This window comes from Euphorbia lathyris, chromosome 6 (assembly GCF_963576675.1).
Source record: "Euphorbia lathyris chromosome 6, ddEupLath1.1, whole genome shotgun sequence".
Classification (NCBI taxonomy): Eukaryota; Viridiplantae; Streptophyta; class Magnoliopsida; order Malpighiales; family Euphorbiaceae; genus Euphorbia; species Euphorbia lathyris.
Window position 1 is genome coordinate 4,868,287 of NC_088915.1, and position 23,472 is coordinate 4,891,758.

The window sequence follows — 23,472 nt, forward strand, 5'->3', positions numbered from 1 at the left end:
TTGAACAAACTCAATGTTGAGAAGTGATATAACAACTTGAATAATCAACTCAACCATAAATGCTTCGAGGTAGTAGTGTTAGAACAACTTGTGGAACTTGAGATTACACTAGGAAGTCGTGTGGTATTTGGGAGCATGGTGGGACAATTCAAATGATTATGACCAATGGTCTCGCATCTGCTACACCTTGTGCGAATTGCATCTTCACCCACTGATGGCCTTCTTTCCTGACCTTTTGGACGACCAGCAAACCGCCCGTCCTTCTTATGAGGTAGCACTTTCACATGATTCTCGTTTACCTTCCATTCTGACTGGTGAACAAGTGGATATATCGACTCAGCCCATGCCAATTTAAGTGATTCGTTGGTGTAGTAACAGTGCACCCACCTATATGCATTATCGACATGGAAATATGAACAACGTATTACTTTATGTACACGCTTTTGCATCTTCTTTTCTTCCCATTTGGTCAAATACCCTCCATGTTCTTCTGCAACACAAAAAAAAAACAAAAAAAAAAACATCTTAGTAAAGGTATTATAAAAATAAATAAAATACAAGACATGTTTATAACCTGTTTATGTACGTCTCTCGTAAAACCATTTCTAGAGATTGGTTCGTATGAACTCAACCAACATTGTGATTGGTAGACGTCTAGCCTCGACCATCAACGAGTTGAATGATTCTGCTATATTCATTGTGATAATGTTATACCGACGATCACAAAATAAGGCATGTAACCATTTCTTTTTTCCAGCTTGCACCAAATAGTCGGCAGCACCAGAATGTAGTGCACGAAGTGTTGCGAACTTTTTCTCAAAATCAGATACCTGATAGGATTTTGCACATTTCCAAAACGCCTCATATATCTTACGAATTCCTCAAAATTTGGCTTTCACATTTTGTTGCAAATGACGAGCGCATGCCCCATGTACGACATTTGGAAAAACCAAATTAACTACATGTATAATGCTATGCTTTTGGTCTGATATAATGGCTAGATCTTCAACATCATACATACACTCTTTCAATTTAGTTATAAACCAAAGCCATGATTCATTACTTTCTTTCAGGCCAACTCCAAATGCAATAGGAAAAATCCAATTATTCCCATCAAGGGAAACTGCAATGTATACAATGCCGTGAGATTTACCTTTTGGGAAAGTTTCATCAACGGCTAAGACAAGTCGAATATGTTGTTTAAAACCTCTAAATGAAGCACCAATAGCCATAAAGAAGAAGCTAAAGTGATTATCATCATCAGTTTCGATATGTGTCACAGTTCCCGGGTTGGTACTCTTCAACATCTCACAGTAGTCCGGTAACAACATAAACAATTCCTCCGGCGAACCACTCTGAGCTTCCAATGCCTAGTTTCTTTCTCTCCAAGCTTGCATGTAAGAGAGATTAACGGAAAAATCTCGTTCAAAATTGAAAACAATATCCTTTGGTCGATGCACCCGATTTTCCAAATCAAATCTATTTCAGAGTAGTATCCCTGCAACACGTTTCCCTGCTTGTCTATGGTGAGGACATATCTGATCTCTCCCACAACTGTGTATGTCTATATCATCCATTCTTGAAAGCCTGAACATATCAGAACCTGGAATGACGATCCCTCTAGCCCTCCAGCTACATTTGTCAACATCTTTACATTTACTTCAAACAAAGACTTGTTCGATTTGTAAACCTTCCATTCAAACGAATTTTCCATTGCATATTTCCCAAGTGAATCTTGCAATTCAACTTTGTTTGAAAATATATCATTCACCCTCATGGTAGTCCCTCCGTTTGATTGCTTTGATGCAATCAGATTCACTGGCGCGGCACATGCCTTTAGAAGCCATTGAAATGGATCAATCACCCATTTCCTTCTAGCTTTATCACCATTTTTATATAGAATACCTTGAACATGATCAGATTGTTTAGATGTTTCATGAACACCTTTAACCTGATTTTCATTCCGAGCGATATCTTCAGTTTCCACATTGTCACCATTATCGTAACAATAATAATTATCATAATGCTCATGATTATCATTATTCAGATAATCATCATTATTGTAGTTCTGATAATCAATATCATTTCCACCATCGTTATCATCCTTAGCCTACTTACGAGCATCCATTTCGATGGTGGGATCATAACTTACTATTTCCGGTGGTTTGCTAGGACCAATATGTCCGTCCTCGTTACATCGTAATACTTCTACATCTATTGTTCGCGTGTTTAGAGTAACATACAGTGGAATCAAATCGGTCGGATTCATTCGACAATATATACTCTATGAATTCCATGACATCTCCATCATCATCAATATGTGCTATCCCTCCACGCAGTTTATTTGGACAATATGTCGCCTGCATGGATATTTGGAGATCGTACGAGGTTGAATCAACGCGAAGGACACTATAAACTTTTTCTTTTAACTTTTGCAAGTCAATTTCTGTTGACAAAACCAACAACTTCGCTTTACCACCCACGTATGTCATCACAGTTCCCTCTGTGCTCAACTGTCCGTTCCAAGACAAAAAAAAAAACACGTACACTTCTCTTTAGTAGACATGCTTCTACATTTAGTAAAATGAACACATGATCAAAACAAAACAAAAGCAATTCATCTGTAAAATGCGACAATGAATGCAACCACGAATAACACATGCGACGCCAAATGCGACATGCGCTCGGATGCGACAAGAGTTGTGTTGTCGCAGCTGCGACAAGAGCAATGTTGTCGCATCTACGACAACAGTTGTCGCATTTACAGTGTCGGAATGCGACCTATCGGGCGGAAATGGCGAAATCGAATAATTTCAAGATTCAAGCAAAAACATTCGATAACCAACTGTGTATTTCTAGTAATGTGTAAGAAAAATGAAGAGATGACACTTGCATGAACTTGAATGTTGTAGGAGTGTGCTTAGATCTTGTGTTGAGTTGATGACTTTTATTGTGAGAATTTCAAAATAAAATGAAAGATATATACAACTAAGGGTAATTTTGTCCAAAATGAATGAAAGTGTCTAATTTGGTAAAATGAAAGCAAAATGTGTTAGATATGCTAATGAGATCCTTTAGTTGAGCCAGATTTGTAATTAGCCCTAAAATTGAGAGATTAAGGGTTAATTTTGTTTTTTCTCAAATTGTTTGTCTCGAGTCTTAGACAATATAAAACGGTGTCGCAGAGACGAAGATATTATGCCATCATTAAATAGAACTGTCCGAAATAAATATTCTTATCCACACCTCAGACTGAAACTCTCTTCCTAGTCGAAAAATTACAGAAGAAGAAGAAGAAGGAAGAGGATGGTAATGGAGGGAAGTTCAATTTTAAGCTGTTCAAACTCGTCTTCTTCTTCTCCTTCCTCATCTTCTGCTTTCATTTTCCATCCTTCACATCCTTCGTCTTCTTCTATCGTCAAATGGCAAACTCTTAGTCTCAGCTTTAGCAACAAGAGGCAAATGTCGGTGGCAGTCTCTTCTCTTCCCTTCCGAAACTCACTTCGTACTTCTGCGTTGGTAGTGGAGAAATCAGCCGAGAATTCAACAAGGGACAAAGAAATGATGCCCAAAATTGATAAGAGTGGAAGGTTTTGCAGCCCCAGAGCCGCCAGGGAGCTCGCTCTGTATGCTCTCTCCTCCTTTTTTTTCTTCTCCTCTCTCTTTATTTGTATGTATGAATGTCTATAATGAAACATGTCAACCAAAGAAGGATTCCAACTTGAATTTTTTCAAATAATTTCATTCAGTTATTTTGTCAAACAACTGAAGCACAGACCTATTGTACATAATTGGAATCTTGATGATTCGGAATTTCTTCTCTAACTTAGAGACAATTTCTAATTTTGTTTCTTCTTGCTTCGTTTTGTTTTTATAATTTTGTATGTGATAATTTTGTATGACAATTTCGAAGTGTAGATATGACAATTTAAATAGAAAAATGCAACTGTCTTTCTTCATTCAGTTATTTTGTCAAACAACTGAAGCACAAACCTCTTGTACATAATTGGAAGCTTGACGATTGGGAATCTCTGTTATTGTGATTTCTTTGTTTCATTTCCATCTAATTTAGAGCCAGTTTCTGATTTTGTTTTCTAACTCTGTGTGTGATAAATTTGGTTTATGGGGTTGGTTATAATTTGCAAGATTGACGATATATGCGGCCTGTTTGGAAGGGTCTGACCCAATTCGACTTTTTGAGAAAAGGATGAATGCAAGAAGAGGTAATGCAAGTAAAAGCAGTGAGTGAATGTTTGTTAGTCATTGGTTTTCATCTGATTGGATTTTTTTCTCATTCTCATTTTCAGAATCTGGTTATGAACTTGACAAGGCATCACTGGTCGAATACAATCATATGAACTTCGGGGGGCCTCCTGTCACAGCTGAGACTGTTGAAGAAGCAGATGAACTTTTGCGTAGTGATGAAAAGGAGTCCGCAGTTGGTAATCATGCTCTTCTTTATCTGGTTGTTTTTACCTTTGATTTCCGTAACTTCTCATTCATTTCGCAGGTCATTTCACCTCATTAGTTCATGTTGTTTGATGATTATATTTGTTCAATCATGTTCTTGCCTGTGATAAGATTATAATGCTGAATAACAGAACATTCATATTCTTTTCTGGCTTTTTCTTTTCATGTTTCATTAGCATGCCAACAACCAAAATTCTTTGATTCTATGGAATGTTGTTCCATAAACCCTTACGCGTGACCGTTCCAAATTTTCCAATCCCCAATAGAAGCAGGTTAACCTGCAATTAAGTAGAACGAATTTGATCAAGCAGTATACTTATCACTGATGTTGCATCAGGATTTTTTTCTCTCTTTCATATTAAATGTCATTACTTTGTTCTTGACATTGGGTAGTTTCATGGAATCGTGCCAAATGTGGATAGGAAGCTTGAATGAATCTCATATGCAGTTTGTCCATAATGTACTAGAGTGTTGCTGCCATTTTCTTCATATTTATGTTTCTCACGTCTTTTATACATACTGAATTTCCAATGTTCTTCTTTTGTGATGTAATGATCCCTTCTGTTGTTTTGCATTTCAGAAGCAGAAGTCCTTTCAGCTCCACCGAAGTTGGTGTACAGCAAATTAATTTTGCGGTAAACTCCTTCATTATAATTTATAAGTTAGTTTACCTTGTAACTTGAGAGAGAGGGATGAGATACTTAACTAGATTGAACTTTATTAATTCTATGGCTGATGGCAGTTTCACTAGGAAGCTTCTAGTAGCAGTTGTGGATAAATGGGACAGCCATGTCCTTGTTATTGACAAAGTTGCCCCGCCTAATTGGAAGGTTCGAATTCCTAATTTCAATTTTCCTCTAGCTTTTCAAATTTTAGATTATAACAACCTTCCTTTAGAAGCCAACAAAATTTTGGAAAGTTACTTTAGTCATCTTCCTAGTGCACTGCTTTCTTAAACTGTCTCCAGGATTATGTTCGATTTTACTGCAAAGATTTTTCAAATGAATACAAGGAAAGTAATTTTATGGTTTCATGGAATAAATTAGTTGCAAGTTGTTCAATTAGTTAAAATGAACCTTCACTGCTACACTATGGAGACCATTTGTGGAAGTAATTCTTTCTCTAGATACTAAAAGATTGATAGAGACTATCTAAGTTAGTAGTATAACGAATGTAAATATGTTGGTGACGAATTCATATATTGAAGTTAATTTGCGCAATTAGGATTTACCTAAACTAAAACATTGAACAATTTTGTAAATTTCAGATGTTTAGCTTTCTGTGACCTGTAACCCTTTCAAAAACAAAAATTTCAACTTTTGAAAATGCACTTAACTTAGCAAATGAAACACATTTTATGTTTGCGAAATTAAACTGACTTAAGGAGACCAAAATGTTTCGCTCGAAATCTCTGCTTGTTGAAACAAATCCTACATGAAATTCAGTTGTGCTTTTGTCAAGCAACCATTTGAGCTAAATTAAGCTGGTAGGTATGGCTCGAGAATAGCTTTTATTATTATCTCTGATGTGCTTCAGCCACTCTGGATAATAGGTGTGCATTTAAAATTGCAGCACCTACAGCCTGTCCTTCTGCAGCTGAAACTTGATAGGATTTCATGTATTTATTCATGTTTGTAAATTCTTGAGTTTGATAGAGGCAAGAATTTGCTTAAGGTGCTCTTAAGAATTTCCAAGTTGTCCAACTAGTTAAAATTTATCTCCACTGCTACACTACGAGAACAATTTGTCGAACTAATTCTTTCTCTGAATACTAAAAGATTGATGAAAACTACTTGATCCAAGTTAGTAGTCTGGAAATTGTACATTTGTTGGCAAAAAATTTATGTATCGAAGTTAATTTGCACAATTAGGATTCACCTAAAATAAAAACATTTGAATAATTTTGTAAATTTCCAGGCGTTTAGCTTTCTTTGACCTGTAAGCTTCCAAAAACAAGTTTCTAGTCTATCCAGACCTATGGAATTAACCATCATTTGAGTACTTAAACTGAATTGTGGAGACCAAAATGTTTTGTTTGAAATCTTTGCTTCCTGCACGAAACTCTGTCGTGTTTCGACCACTCTCGATAATATGCCTGCATTGAAAATTGCAGGTCCTATGGCTTGCATTCGTGCAGCTGAAGCTTGACTGCACAGCATTTATTTATTCGTGTTTGTGAATTCTTGAGTTTAAACAGCTGCAAGAATTTGCTGTATTGTACAACTTGATGCAAATGTGTTCATCGTCATTCTTACCCACAATGTCACTGTTTTTGCATACCAGAATGTGCCAGCTGGGAGAATTCTGGAATTCTGCATCCTCCATTTAGCGATGTCCGAGATTTCTGTTCTTGAAACACGACATCAAATTGTGATCAATGAGGTAGCTCATCCCGTCTTCCCAATCTCTGCTGTTTTGTACTTGGTTTTAAATTCTGATTGTCATTTTCTTCCATTCATGTACATCAATGCCAACATCTGGTTTGTTTATGAAGGCTGTTGATCTTGCTAAGCGGTTCTGCGACGGAGCTGCACCGCGCATAATCAACGGGTGTCTTAGGACTTTTGCCAATGATTTGTCAGCTAACAACACGGCCTACACAACGGAGCCTAATGGACAAGTATTAAGGCAAAAAATCATTGGAGTCCCATCTGCTCAAGTTGTTAAATCTCCATCGGAAAACAGACCTTAGTCGGAGTGTTGTCCGGCTAATTTTCGAAGAAAAATTTCCCATGAAACTTGGGAGAATGCCATTTTGCCAGTTTGCCAGTTTGCATTATCTTCAGAAATTGAAACCAAGTGCTGCTTTGGGGAGTAGTTTTCTGCAACTGGCAATAGAGCAAAAATGATGTATATGTAGATGTTGCAATATGGAATGGATCTTTATAAAATATTTTGTTGCTGAAATTGAGATTGAAACATTTTTGCTATTGTTTTTGAAAATGATTCAAGTTTACATTTTTCTGGAATTCTATGATGTTGTTGTTAGACATTCCAAGCTTGTAAATGAAGAAGCTATATGGCTCTTTAAATATGCGACACAATCCTCATCCTTTAAGGTACCTTTTGAGGTGAGTTAGGCTTTTTGTTTACATGGTATCAGAGCTATGGTTCAATGTTGGAGCTCCCGCTGATATTAGCTCGCGCACCAAATGAATTTGGCGTGAGAGAGACGTGTTAGACATCCCACGTTGCTAAATGAGGAAGCTATATGACTTCTTAAATATGTGAGGTAATCCTCACCCTTTGAGGTATCTTTTCGGGTAAGTTAGGCATTTGTTTACACTTAACAACCCGATTCAATGATGGGCTTTGTTGGGGCTTCCGTTGATATTAGCATCATGTACCAAATGAATTGGATGTGAGGGAGACGTGTTAGACATCCCACGTTGCTAAATGAGGAAGTTATATGGCTCCTTAAATATGTGAGGTAATCCTCACCCTTTGAGGCACATTTTGGGGTGAGTTAGGCCTTTGTTTACATTTAACAACCCGATTCAGTGATGGGCTTTCTCGGATCACTCGGATCCGATGGTAAAGTTTCATGTGATCACTTCGATGGTAAAGTTGTTCACATATGATAGGGGTAAATTACACTTATATATCTGAATTTTACTCTATTTCACATTTTGGTATTGAACTTAAAGTGATTGGACAGTGTGGTACTTATAACTTGTTACAACCAGTTAACCAGCAAAAATACCGACATGGCATAGTTTGACCAAATTTTAACTTAAAAGTACCCTTCTCATTCTTCCTCTTTCTCTCTCTAAAAGAATTTTACTTCTCTGTGAAACCCTAAGAATCAAATCTAACAACAAAAATATACAACTTCCATCTCTTGTATTTGATGTTGTATTTGTCATAATGTATTGAATCAGTATAACACACTACGACAAGAAGCAACGAGGGTTTCTATCTTGTTTCCTATTCGGATTAGTATTGGCTTTCGGTTTTCTACTTGGAAGCGACATCGTGTGGTCAAGTCGGACTAGGTTAGATTGAATACTATAAATACTCTATTATGTAAACCTTAATTTGAAATCTGATTTTCTGTCTTCTTAATAAAAGCTATTCTCCTTCTGCCCGTGGACTAATCAACACAGCGTTGGCGAACCATGTAAATCTGTGTTTCGATTTTCGTTTATTTATCTTTCATTAAATCTGCACAACACATAGAGTGGTGATATCGCTTCTTGTTGAGGCATATATCTTGATCATCACAAGAGCTACTTTTAGAATTTTCGTTGTATGATTTTGTGTTACTGCTATTAAATTCATCAGCTGTGTCAAGCTAAATGGGTTTCGAATAATCCAGATTAAGATAATGAAAGTGTGTGTTGAGTAATTGTGTTTAACAATTCAGAATAAAGTTTAGGTACTAAAGTGTGAAAAAGAAAGTAAAGTTTAAGCATCATAATTATAATTTGCTTTCTAAGATAGCTTACAAAGGATAACCGATATTTGGTTTCCATGATTAAGATGATAATAACTTACTTTTATAGTTCACAACTTAGGAGAATTTTTAGACAAATTTAATTCTTGGTTGGCTAATATATCTTAGAGTAAATTACATACGTGTTTGTACAATCTTTACCTTTATCATATTTTGATATATAATTTTCAATTTGTCACACTAATATAGATCATTTTATGGGTAACCGGTAAAAATGACCAATCAACTCTAACGAACATGATAGATTACCAATTTTTAATTCATCCCTTGACCCATCTTCTTCAACATTATATTTTATCATTTTCTCTCTCTATCATTTTTAAGCATATCCTTCCTCTAATTCTCTCTTTCTCATCTCTCTCTGACTCGCGCTTTCTCTCACTTTCTAACTTGCGTGTATTGTCATGTACCCAAAATCCATCTTCCCCTTTCATAAAGACTGTCCACCTTTTCTTTTTTCCATCCATTCACATCATTTTCCCCTAATTTTCCTTCTCATTCTCTCATTTTCTCCATTTTTGCCATATCTCATAGGATTCACACGCTCTCTTGATTTCGACTTCTCTCGTGCATTTTGAATCTCTGCTGATTCAGAGATTCAAAATGCACGAGAAAAGTCGAAATCAGAAGAGCGTGTGAATCCTATGAGATAGGGCAAAAAGAGAGGAGAATGAGAATAAGATTGGGGGAAAATGAAGTGAACGGAAGGAAAAAGAAGAGGTGGACAATTTTTATTGAAATAGGAAGATGAGTTTTGGGTACATGACAATACACACAAGTTAAAAAGGGAGAAAGAGAGAGAAACCGAGAGGAAGAGATGATATGTTCAAAATAATAAAAGAGAGAGAAAATAACGATGGAGATATTGTTGGAATAATGTTTTTTGTAAGCTTTTTATTTTTATCTTACCTCCAATATTTTTAAATGAGTATTAAATATTTTAAGTTAATCTACAAAGTGAGACCTTATATTTTGAGTAATTTGCGAAGTCAATTTTAATTGCTTCAAATCGCTCCATTTTGGATTAAATAGTCATGACAATAATTTTTGACGAAATGACTGAATTTGTAAACTAAACAAAACACAAAACATTGTTTGCAAACTTTTAAACCATGAAGACTGTTTTGCAAATCGGCCAAACCACATGGTTTATTTATATACTTTTCTCATATTCTAATTTTGGAAACCGATCATTTACTATGGTAACAATTTTGTATTAAAACTAATTTTAAACAGTGAAACCGACTATTTATTATAGTAACAGTTTTGTAATTGTAGCAGATTTAAAGTATGCATTTAAGTTTTTTTAAAAATTATATGATGTTGCTGAGCAACCTTTTTCTAAAAGAGGCATAGATATAGAAATTACAGAGTTGCTCAGGTCGATTTAGTGATGGGATCATTTTGATCTGATGTGAAAGTTCCCTCTGGTCACTTTGATGGTAAAGTTGTTCATCTAAGATGTAGGAATTAGAACAAATAAGCAGAAAAAAAATTTACCGTGTCATGGCAGGGCCACTCTTTGAAAGCAAAATTCCGGTAGACAAAGGTGTAATCACAACTAGGGGTGGCAATGGTGCGGGGCGGAGACGGTTATGCAATTACCACTCTGTCCCCAAATGTTTACGGGACGGTTTCGGGGAATCCCCATTAAGTGATTCGGGGATTTTTTTCATCCCCATCCCCTCCCCATACGGTTTCGGTACGGTTTCGGGAAATCCCCATGCCCAATAAATTAATAGTACTATTTGTAATCGACAATTAAAATAAACCTAATTTAAATAAACTAATTATATTCCGTTGAAATTAGCTAGTTCTCAAAACAAAATAAACCCAATTAAAATTAATAATACCTCTAGCAGAATTTAAATCACAAATCTATCTGAGCTAGAAGAATTTAAAATATAAAATGGTAAACCTAATAATACTCTGTGTTAATATGAGTTAGAAGAATTTAAATCACGAATCTGAGTTAGAAGAATCTAAACAATTACAAATAATAAACATAAAATTTGATATGAGTTAAAAGAATCCAATGTATGATCAAGTAAAGTTTAATATTTTCCCTATATATATATATATATTATAAAAGTTCATGTATATATTCTATCATCCTGTTACTAATTTATATGATACATTGATATAAAAATAATAGTTAGAAATTAAAATTAATAATTTTATTCGGGGATCCCTACGAGAATTTACACGGTAACGGGGCGGTGATCCCCACGTGTCGGATATAGCAATCCCCATTCCCATCCCCATTTAGATTTCGGGGAAAAAAATTTCCCCGTCCCTTATCCCCATCCCCAATTTTTACGGGTTTTCCCTATCCCCGTCGGTTCGGATACCCACGGTTTTCGGATAATCCCCTCCCCATTGCCACCCCTAATCACAACAGTCGATTGCTCCTTAAGGTTAACACATCAAGCTATTAAATATGCACTCAATATAATAGCTCTAGAACAACAAGTTTAAAACCCGGTGTAGAATTGGAAAGCAAGATGTTTAACTTTCAAAATAAGAGGAAAACATGTGATTTTTTTTTTCTGTATCTGCATAAGAGAATTTGTAGCTCAATTTATAGATTGAAGAAAACGAAACTGATCAAGATAATTCAAACTTGTAACAGATAAAAACGGGCAGAAAAGATTAATGCAAAACGATTATATTTTTAAAGACAGAAATGTTATGAAAATTTAGGAGAAGAAGACGTTTTGTTTCAGTTACAGTTTGAGAAACAAGAATGTTTTGCAACCAATAAAAAGCTTTGAAGGTATTGGGCTTTTACTAGACCTGGCAATTATCGTGTTCGAGTCGTGTCATTTCGGGTTCGTGTCAAAAAAGAGTAAACCTAAACCCAACCCAAAAACTTTCGTGTCAAAGTCGTGTTAATCTGTTCGGGTTAGTGTTGATTTCGTGTCGTGTTTTCGGGTTACATGTAATTTTGTTATGCATATATATTAATAATAACTCTTAAAAATATAAAAAGATATGGTACTGTTTTTAAATATTTTATATCATTTTTAGATTAGTATGTTAACAATAATTATCGAAAAGTTCGATAATATCACGTTAGAGGGTCATGTAATGTGTTTATAACAATTTAGGAAATTCAAATCAATATTTGCAATTAATAATTATAATTTTATTATCTTTATTAATAAAGTGACATAAAAAATACAAGAGAATATAACAATAATTTTTCAATATCCATATCATTTCGTGTCGTTTTCGGGTTCACATATCAACACTAACTCAACTAAAAAATTAACGTGTCAGTTTCGTGTCAACCCAAAAATGACCCATTACCTATTAAGCTCAACACTAACACGACCTGACCTGCTCAACACGAACCGATCTGTCATTCCAAATATTTTGAACTTTACTTCAAATTCATAATTTGAAAAATTAAAACCTAATAAGTTAAGATAATAAGATAAGATAGGGTTTTTTTATACCCTTTATATTTATACTTTAATAAATAAGAAAAGTCATGTATATTTTTAACCTAGTTTATCATAATTTTTAATTTTTTTAATTTCTTTAATTAAATTTCGGGTCAGTTTCGTGTTTTCGGATTGACACGAAAATTAACGTGTCATTTCGTGTCATGTCAACTTTCGTGTCGTGTCATAAAGCCCTAAACACTAACACTAAAAAAACATGTCGTGTTCGTGTCGTGTCATCGGGTCGTGTATCGCTTTGCCAGGTCTAGTACATGATCCGCAACTAGTTAACCAAAAAAAAAAATGATCGTGGCATAGTTTGACAAAAATTTTAACTTAAATATAGGATCAACTTTAATTATGAAGGCAATTTTACCATTGTCTTCCTCTTCTCTCTCCAAAAAAATTTCACCCCTAAGAATCGAATCTAACAACAAAAATGTATGGCTTATATCTATTTGATATTGTGTCTAATGGTGATATCGCTTCTTTTTGTTGGGGCGTATATCTTGATCATCACTAGAGCCGCTTCCAAGGTTGTCGCTGTCTAATTTTGTATTAGTGCTCTCAAATTCGTCATTTCTGTCAAGCTAAATGGCTTTCGAATAATCCAGATCAGAAAATGAAAGTGTGTTGAGTGATCGCTTTTAGCAATTCAGAATAAAGTCTAAATATTAAAGTGTGAAAGATATTGGCCCTGTTTGGGAATTAGCTGATTAGCTGATTTGACTAGCTGAATTGACTAGCTGTTTGTGTAGACCTGTTTGGTAAAAATTAGCTGATTGATAATAGCGGTTTGTGCAAAAAGACGAATAAGGGCATTAATTTTGGCGCAGGAGAAGAGGGAGTCTATCTATTAGGGTTAAAGAAGTCCATTAATTTTAATATTCCAAAACGCTAATTGAAAAAGCTCATTTTAAGAGCTTTTTCTAAATTAGCGTTTTCATCCCAAAACTCTTTTCCAAACCTCTCTCCACCAAACACTCCAATCAGCGGTTTCAGTGGTCAAACCTCTAAACTTGATCAAAACCGCTCTTTTTATCCCAAAACGCTCTTTACCAAACAGGGCCATTAAAATTCAAGTACCATGTTTATATCTTACTCTCTTCTATAAGTTGCAAAGAATGACTAATATTCGATTCCCAATATGATAATAGCTTACTTTTATAGTTCATCGTTCAACATAATTTTAGACAAATTTAATTCTTGGTTGGTTAGTATATCTTGATGTGATTTTTCAATTCCTAATTATTAAAATGCATCGTCCCTGTGAGAAAATTTAAATTCAGTCAGATTGTGTCGTCATAGTCAGGGAAATTTAAATGGGTTTAGAAAGTCCTTCGTATTTAGTTGTCATTATTTCTGATTATATTCATTTATTACGAGATTTAGACTTGTGCTCTATCTCATTTATTAAGCGTTCAGCGAATTCGGCTGTCTATGCTCTAGCAAAAGCGGTCCATTTTATGTCTGTTCGGGGTGACTGGACATGTCCACCACCATTTCTTAGTAATATTCTTTCATCTGATTTAAGTTAATAAAACTTGACATTATTTAAAAAAAAGCAATATAATTCACCAAAAACTATGAAATCATGTCTTTAAAATCTTAAATCATATCCTGCAAACAAACAGAGAATGCAATTAAACAAAAATATCTGAAAATAATAAGCACAATTTACGAATAACCATGTGACAATGTTCAAAACTAAATTACAATAAAGTAAAAAAAAAACAATAATAAAAAACACTTTTGTCCATCACAACTTAGGCAGTCTAAAAGGCATCTAGGTGATTTAGACATAGTCCAAGCGGTTAAAAAACGTATAAAGACAAAAAAAAAACACCCAAAAAAACTAATAAAAAGAAGGGTAAATAATTTATTAGTCCCCTAGTTTTTACCTAACACACTGTTTAATCCCCCTATTTTGAAAAACACATTATAAGGTCCTAGCTTTTACCAATATTAACCATTTGGTCCATTTGTCTAGTTTTTTTAGACTTGTTATCGATATATTTTAGCATAAACAGATATATATAAAATAACAGAGTAACATGGTCAACTTGTATTGTACTGCGGTTGTCTAAAAACTAAGATATGTTCGATTAAAAATCTAAAAAAATAGATAAAAGGACCACAAGGTTAATATTGGCAAAAGATAAGGACCTTAAAATGTGTTTTTCAAAATAGGAGGACTAAATAATGTGTTAGGTAAAAACTAGGGGACTAATAAATTATTTACCTGAAAAGAACCAAGACAAATTCTTGATTTTGAATGCCTCAACGTTTCAAATGGTCTTATTTTTTTTAAGAAGGCTAATTATTGTAATATTGGCATCAATAAAATATTACCCAATATTATTTTTCCATTTGAAAATTTCATATCCAAATGTACAGAGATTATATGTTGACTCTTAAATCTATTTATACTATATCGGGGGGTTTGGTATTCTATTGGGATAGAGATAGGGATAAAAGTTAGGATAAGAATAAAGATAAATGGTTGGGATAGAGATAAAAATATGATAGTCGAGAATTATTATTCAATGTTTGGTATGTGGAATATGGATGGAGATAAAATAATATATTTTACTATTTTAACCTTATTTAAACTACATAACATTAATTTGAGGGATAAGATGGATTTTTCCATACTATTAAAATCGCAGGAGCTTATCTCACCTCATTATATCACCCCCCTCCTGGGTATAGAATTTGAGGGTTAAGAAGTTTATCCCGCATCCGTCTCACTCTTCTATCCCACAAACAAACACGGGATAACCTATCTCGTGTTTTTTATCCCTATCACACCTCATATATCTCTTCTAACAAACACCCCGTATATAATTACAGAAGCAGAGAGAAAATAAGAGAGTATTTAGAAAGAGGCTTTTGCTGACGTGGAAGCATACAAATAATTGTGTGTGTTTTCAAATTGTTTCTATTATAACACGTCAAAACATAAAAAAAAAAGGCTTAATACATCATTTGCTCCCTGAACTTGTCTATAATAGTTGATTGGTTCTCTGAACTTTCAAAGTTTCTCGATAGCCCCCTATAAATTTACATAAAATGTTCAGCTAGCTCCTTGAACTTGCGTAAAATGTAATCAATTAATCATTCGGTTGTAAAAAAAGTAAGTCAAATGCAGAAAATATGTTACACGTGCCTTAGAATGTTATTACATACTTCGCAAAATAGATTAAAACATGTTAAAAAAGAATTTCTTACTTATTTAACTACAAAATATTTTCTTCTCTAATAGTATAATCGCATATCCCGATCTTGGTCATTTTACTTTTTTAAGATGCGTGCAACATATCTTCCGTATTTAACTTATTTTTTTTACAACCGAGTGATTAATTGATTACATTTTATGTAAGTTCAGGGGGCTAACTAAACATATTATGAGTTCAGGGAGCTATCGAGACACTTTGAATGTTCAGGGGGCCAATCAACTATTTTGGACAAGTTCAGGGGGCAAATGATGTATTAAGCCTAAAAAAAATAATGTAAAAATCCCCAAATTTACGTTGAGGTAGGCGTCCCATCTTCTTCATCTTCTTCAACGCCTTAAATTCCAAAAGTTTTAGTTCTTGGCTTTTCATCTCTCTTCCCTTTCTTTCAAATTAATACCAATTCATACCTTTTAATCCTTTTTATTCGATTTCAGCCGTTATGTATCTAATTTACTTGGGGAAGTTCAAGAGAATATGAATGTCTTTAATAAGAAATAAAGGAGAGCGGTTTGATTCCACAACAACAGAAAAACTTTGATCTCATCTCTCTTTCACTCTTCTATTGATGTTAGGGTTCTCTCACGATGGCTCATTTCAGTGCAGGTAAATCTCTCTTTAGTCTTCCACTTTCCCAATTATTAATTTAGGGTTGCACAAAACTAACCGGAAAATCGAAAACCGATTTACGAAACCGAAACCAAAAAATAGGTTAATCGTAACCGATGGACTAGTTTACGGTTTTTTATATAAAAACCGATGGTTAACCGAAACCGAAAAATAAACCGATTGTGTATTAATACATATAAAACTAGTATAAATATATGTAGAAATTTAATTATCAATCTGTAAATATATATATTTATATTTTATTTTTAAGTGAAAAATATCAAAATAACTTAAAACTTATTTATTTTGGCAATTTTATTAATTAAATTTGAAGTTACATATTTTTATTTAATATTTAAATAATTATATATTTATTTTAAAGTGAACAATTATAGATGTAAAGTGATATCACATTTAAACACAAATATTACCAAAATAGATGTAAAGTGATTTTTCTATGAAAAGTCACTAATGGTTAACTGACCGAAACATAGGTTAACCGACCGAAATTTATATTAACCGAAATATGGTTAACCGAATTAAATGGACTGATTAATGGTTTTTGTTAATGGACTGGTTAATCGACCATGTGCACCCCTGGTCATTTATAGGGGCACCCTTGCTTGGGGATAAAATAGTCCGCCTATAATGTCACCAATTTTAACTGCAAAATAATGCTGATACTTCATGGCATAATCTTTTTTGCTTTGCTGGTTGGATGCTAAAGAATTTTAGAAAAAGAAAGAGCATCAAAGGTTATGTGTTTATCAATTATCATTATTCACCATGGATTGTTTTAGATAAATGTATTTCTTAATGAGAAAACTAAACATATAATTGGTAGGAGGAACAAGTGATCTACCATGAAATCATTGGTTACAACTAGATCTGGGTATGGGCCGACGAGCCCGCCCACCGGGCCCAGGCCCATTTAGCCGGGTCTGGACACATAAAAATGTATTCAGGTCCGGTCCGGCCCAAGCCCGTTAAAAAATGGGTGGGTTTGGGCTTTGCATATATTACATCGGCCCGGTCCAGTCCGGCCCGGCCCGATACAATATATACTGTTTTAAATATTATTTATTAATTATATAAATATTATTATTATTATTAACGATTTATTATAATATACTTATATAAACAAAAATCAAAATCTTTGTCTTAAGTATTGTTATGTTGAAATTTATTTTGGATTTGATGTTTCGATAGACAATTAGTTTATTAGAATTTTTCCAAATTTATTAAGTATTGTGTTGTGTTGATTATTTTTTTTATTAAGAAAGTTGGTGTGACATTTTAAATTTAATTATATTTTTTTAAAATATACAGATGGGCCTGGATGGACGGGCTTGGGATTTGTATCTCAGGTCCGAGCCCAGCCCGAGTCCAAGCCCGATAAATTTTCTGCGGGCTGGGTTGGGCTGGGCTTGGGCTCAGTAGACCTAATAAATAAATTAATAATGGTAACATAGTTTTATAATAATTGAAAAATAAAATATAAATAAATAAACACTTTCTAAAATAAATTGAGGTTAGGGGGAATTGAACCTATGACCTTTTAAAAAGAAACAAGTGTTTTAACCATCTTAACTACCTTTAAACAATGAAATATTACTACATAGAATATATATACACTAATATTTTGGGGGGCTGAAACTATTCGTGACCATGGTGGTTTCGGCGGCCGGAGGGGCCCGGACACCCCAGGCCCCCCTGTATACGCCCCTGGGTATATACTTCACCGAAAAATTAAAATCTGCAAAACTATCATACATATGTACTGTCAAGTAGTTAAAGATGTGGAAAACTAGAGGAGAGAAGAAACTATCATTAATTAGAAATGAAATATAAAAATTAATAATGTTAAAAGATGAAAAAATCTGTAACTTTTATACATGACAATGGATTTTTTTTCCTTTTTTATCTTTGTTAACTGATTTTATTTGTCTTCGTTAACAGCACAAAACACCCAATATCTTTCCGTAAAAGGTTTAACCATGAAATTGTATTTATAAATCAGACAAATTATAACAGTTTTTTTTAATATTCTAAGCTACTAATCATAAAATAAATTAAGCAGTACTATAAACCCCACGCAATGCGCGGGTGTTCGACTAGTAATAATAATGAATAAGTACTCCTCAAATGAGAACGAGAAGAGGGTAACTAAGCAGTGTATACATGGTAATATAAAGGCTAACAGACAACTAAGTAGGGACAAAATATACATGATAATACACTACCTAGAAAGACCGGCTTCAGTCCTGTATACATGGTAATATAAAGGCTAACAGACAACTAAGCAGTGGGAAAAGAATGTTCTACTAGACAGCAATCCATCAAAAGAATGGTATACATGATAATACACTACCTAGAAAGACCTGACAAAAAAAAATCTCCTAAGTATGTCCACAAGTTAACAGCCCTATCTTCCCTGTGCTCGCTAACTTTTTCATTCGTGATAATTGACTAAACGCAGATATTAATAGAAAGAGTAGATATGTGGAAGTCCAGAGACCAGCTTTTCTGCTCTGCCTACTTTTTTTTATTAAAAAAAATGTAAAAACAGCTATTTGTCCCGTTAGCATAAATAGACCAGAACAGTACCTCCGTACTGTTGCTTAATCGATTTTTGTTGCTCAGACAGCAAGAATTTAGGGGGTCACCTCTACTGTACCCGAACACACAGGTTATCGTGAATCGCTAAAATGCCTGTCGCCTCTAAAATCTACGTCAATTTCTTCTTCAAAGACTGGCTTCCGTCCTGTATACATGGTAATATAAAGGCTAAGAGTGGCAAAACAATGGCTGCTGCTCATCGAAGCCACGATATACATGATAAATAATACACTTACCTATAAAGACCGCCTTCTGTCCGCTGTCGCAGATGCTTGGCGGTGAAATAAATCTTATGACTGAACTGACAACGCTGAGACGTTTAATTATGGATATGCAGCATAAAACTTAGGACTGTTGTTGGTCGGTGAAATAATTTTAGGGCTGAATTGGCACAGCGTTGAGGCGTTTAATTCAGCATGAGGTGGAATAAAACAGTTTCTCCTAAGCTATTATAGACCGCCAAAAATAAAGATCGATATATATACAACATATTGTTAAAGAAATGTAAATTTTAACAATGAATATTTTAGATATGTTTTGAAAAATTAACTCAATATATATTTAATCATATAAGCTAATCATTATAGAATTGAAATAAACAATGACAATCGAAAGCAGACAGAGAGCATGAAATCATACGAAGAATGCTATTATAAAACGAAACTAGTTTTTGACCCGTGCGATGCACGGATTCATCTTAATATATAAATATTAACAAAAATATAATCTAATAATTACAATTAATGATATAAAGGTGTTATATCAATTAAATATTATTATTTTATTTTCACATTTAATTTAAATAATCTTTTTATAGATAAATATAATAATATAATTAATATTAATATTTTATATATTTTATTTTATTTTTTATCAGTAAAAAAGGAGAAAGTGACACCCCAGATTCACCGTTACTGTTTTATATTATATATATAGATATGCAAAGAATTAGATAGATTTTAGGGATTAATTTAAATTCTGTAGAACTTTTAGATATAGTACAGATAAAATAATCTTTTTATAGATAAATATAATAATATAATTAAAATTAATATTTTATATATTTTATTTTATTTTTTATCAGTAAAAAAGGAGGAAGTGACACCTCAGATTCACCGTTACTGTTTTATATTATATATATAGATATGCAAAGAATTATAGAGATTTTAGGGATTAATTTAAATTCTGTAGAACTTTTAGATATAGTACAGATAAAATAATCTTTTTATAGATAAATATAATAATATAATTAAAATTAATATATTATATATTTTATCAGTAAAAAAGGAGGAAGTGACACCTCAACTCCATCGTTACTGTTTTATATTATATATAGATAGATATGCAGAGAATTAGAGAGATTTTAGGGATTAATTTAGATTCTGTATAACTTTTAGATATAGATATGCAGAGAATTAGAGAAATTTTAGGGATTAATTTAAATTATGTAGAACTCTTAGATACAGTACGGATAAAATAATCTTTTTATAGATAAATATAATAATATAATTAAAATTAAGATATTATATTATATATTTTATTAGTAAAAAAGGAGGAAGTGACACCTCAGCTCCATCGTTACTGTTTTATATTATATATAGATTACCACCTCACTTACTAATAAGAAATTTAAGGGAATAAATTCCAACTAATGTTAAAGACTTAATCGTAGATAGATATATTTACAAAACAAATTTAGTTTAAACAAATGATTAACTAATTAGCTAATTGAATACCCAAACAAAAACAATTAAATTGATTACGCTACTAACATCACATATATTAACTAAGTGAAAACAAAATATACACAAAAATGGAAGTGGGCTTATGAGATTTACCTACGGGTTAGTTACATGTTAGTCAGTTTTGGTTAACTATTTACAACAAACCATTAGTATAAAAAGAATTTCTTTAAATGTCAGGTTTTTTTAAAAAAAATGGTTATATCATCAAACATAGTAACTGCTGAGTTTTTCTTTTAATTGGAAATAATTTAAAAATAACTGAAATGTGACAAAAACAGAAATAAAAAAGGACAGAATGATAAAAATACAAGAAAAAATAGAAAATGATAACGGCAGAAAAAAGACTTATCAAACTGTAAAATAATTTTCAAAAGTGCTTTTATATGTAATTTCCTCTTTGCCTTACTCACTTTGATGGAAGGAGACATGTGCCTTGCTGGATCAAAAGATCCGTTTGATTTCTTTGTGTAAATTAAATTCATTCTTTTCAACATTTTAACTCAAATATGGATGTGTAGTCTCTTTCTCCTTCCTCATCTAGCCATCTAGCTAAGTGTTAGACTGCTCCTCCTGTGTGCTTATGAGATTTACCTTACTCACTTTGGTAACAGCATGTTCCTGTGCTAATTAGAGTTAAAGCGGGACAAGGAGAGGGTCCTCCTAGAAGGCCCCTAGCATTTCGAACGCAACCTGGTCCTCATAGAGATATGCGGGGAGATGAACAGCTTGCAGAACTCTCTTTGAACTAATATGCATGCTGGGGGTATGCATTTTAAACTTGCATCTAAACCGGAGAGACGCAGACTCTATTGAAAAGGTAGCCAGAAGTGCAGGGGACGTCTTGGAAATCGATTCGGAAGCAATTGGATCCTGGTGCAATTTTGTACGAGCTCGAGTGAATATTGATATCACAGAACCACTCCTTCTCGGTGTCAAAATTAAGAATGGTAGAGGAGAAGTTCACTAGGTCTCTTTTCAATATGAAAAAGTCCCCAATTATTGTTACTGGTGTGCATGGGCGAATCTAGTATGAAGGCACTAGGGGCAGTTGCCCCACTAATATTTGTATTTTTTTAAAAACCCAGGTATTAATTTTGAAGTTTTAGAGCTTTGCCCTACTTCATCAATGGAGGTTTAGGGTTTACTAATTTTATAATTGAAGATGAAGAATGTTTTTAAATTTAATATTTTATTTTTATTTTTTTAATTCTGTTTTAAAGCAAAACAACGTCGTTTTATTTAATTAGAACTACATCGTTTTAGTTTACAACAAAAATAAAAAATAAAAAGTAAATATTTAAATGTAAAACTAAATAGGTCCTAAAACAAACCGTCGGTCTCTCTTACTCTCTTTAATCTCTTTAGTTCTTCTTCCTCAATTCCTTTTTCTTCTTAAGCCTAAATTGAAATCATTAATCCTAACTAAGATTCAATCAAAATCGGTAGCCAATCCATCCGTAGTCGGATTGTTGATCGTTGGTCCGACACTCCATCTCTGATCTTTGCCTCTCTACTTTGGTATTTTTTTGGCTCCTACTTGAATTTTGATTTTATATTTCTGCTACTATTTTACTTGAACTTGAGCTTTGATATCTGATTTTCTATAATTATTATTTTTTGGATAAAAATTATTTTAGTTGTACTGTTTGATCCCATGGGAGAGAAATCTTGGATTCGCGGTAAGCTTGGACATGTCCATGAAGAGTGTTATGAAGTTCCATATAATCAATCCATACGGGCAACACCGATGAAGCTGAGATCAGTACGGGTAGACGTTAATTCGAGCAAGATGATTATGGACAAAACGGAGAGCAGAAAAGAGTATGTAGACAGCTGTTCAGTGCATCAAAAACTGCAGAAACAGAATATGACATCAATGGATGTACCGTAGGTGTTGATGAGGTGCATGATATGGAGACAGATGAAGGCAAACACCATGAATTGGAGGCTGTTCCTAGCTACATCGCGGTAAGATCCGCGATGGAAGAAGGTTTGTTTCTAACCCCAAAGTCTATGTGGGTCCTACTGAGAAAATAAGCTACAAAGAAGGGTCCATATCCCTCATTTTCAAAGGAAAATACAATAGAGGAGGAAAGAGCATGGATAAAATAGGGACAAGGCTTTAATGATTCCCAAAGACAAAATTCTGAAATTGTGGCAGATGGACCCCCAAAATTGGACTCCACCGATTCAAAGATTGGCTCATCAACTAAGTCCCCTTGTCATACATATTTTATAACTAAAACAACTACATCTTACTCCAATGTCAATGATGAGCTAATCAAGGCAACCCACTTACCTGATGCAATTAATGATATAGAGACATTAATTTGCATGAAGTCCAAATAAAATCCACTAATCTATTCTCTATTTACCCTTCCCCTATAAAGAAATTTCCTACAAACAAAACACGATTGCCACATTCATCGCCAAATGAACCTCATCCATTCCATCAGCACAAACCCCAAAAGTCTACCTCAAGAAATATCTCAAAAATCCAACTGCTGACCTTGGACCAAATAGCAAAATCGCATCAGAAAATGCAAATGAGGACACCAACGCCCTTAACAAGGCATTGGAAAAAGAAAGGTAAACAGTGAAGATCCAATACCAAACTCAGAGACTGTGGGTAAGAAGTCACGCCACAGTTCTAAGATTGACACTATGTTTGAAAGGGCGGAGGTTGCTAAGCAACTCCGCGCAGCATTATGAATCTCCTAAGTTAGAACGCTCGGGGGTTGGGCAGCATCTGCCCAGAGGTGATGTTCCTCATGGAAACGAGACTGAGGCGGGATGAGTTATATGGAGTAAAATGTAGGTTCCAAGGATTTAAGGTCTTTGCTGTGGATTCAATAGGAAGATCAGGTGGCCTGTTATTATTATGGAAG

General features: G+C 33.8%; 1 protein-coding gene across 1 annotated transcript; it reads left to right on the forward strand.

The window, feature by feature from the left end:
- The first annotated feature begins 3,225 nt into the window (after positions 1 to 3,225).
- Positions 3,226 to 7,460, forward strand: LOC136234160 (uncharacterized). The gene is made up of 7 exons (XM_066023942.1): positions 3,226 to 3,626; positions 4,147 to 4,223; positions 4,308 to 4,442; positions 5,051 to 5,105; positions 5,213 to 5,300; positions 6,754 to 6,852; positions 6,965 to 7,460. The coding sequence occupies exons 1-7, from the start codon at positions 3,307 to 3,309 to the stop codon at positions 7,160 to 7,162; spliced, it is 972 nt and encodes a 323-aa protein (XP_065880014.1). The 5' UTR covers positions 3,226 to 3,306; the 3' UTR covers positions 7,163 to 7,460.
- The last annotated feature ends 16,012 nt before the right edge of the window (positions 7,461 to 23,472 follow it).

Coding starts and splice junctions, on each gene's coding strand:
- LOC136234160 (XM_066023942.1), top strand. CDS start 3,307: ATGGTAATGGAGGGAAGTTCAATTTTAAGCTGTTCAAACTCGTCTTCT. Junction 3,627..4,146: donor GCCGCCAGGGAGCTCGCTCT/GTATGCTCTCTC, acceptor ATAATTTGCAAG/ATTGACGATATATGCGGCCT. Junction 4,224..4,307: donor AAGGATGAATGCAAGAAGAG/GTAATGCAAGTA, acceptor TCTCATTTTCAG/AATCTGGTTATGAACTTGAC.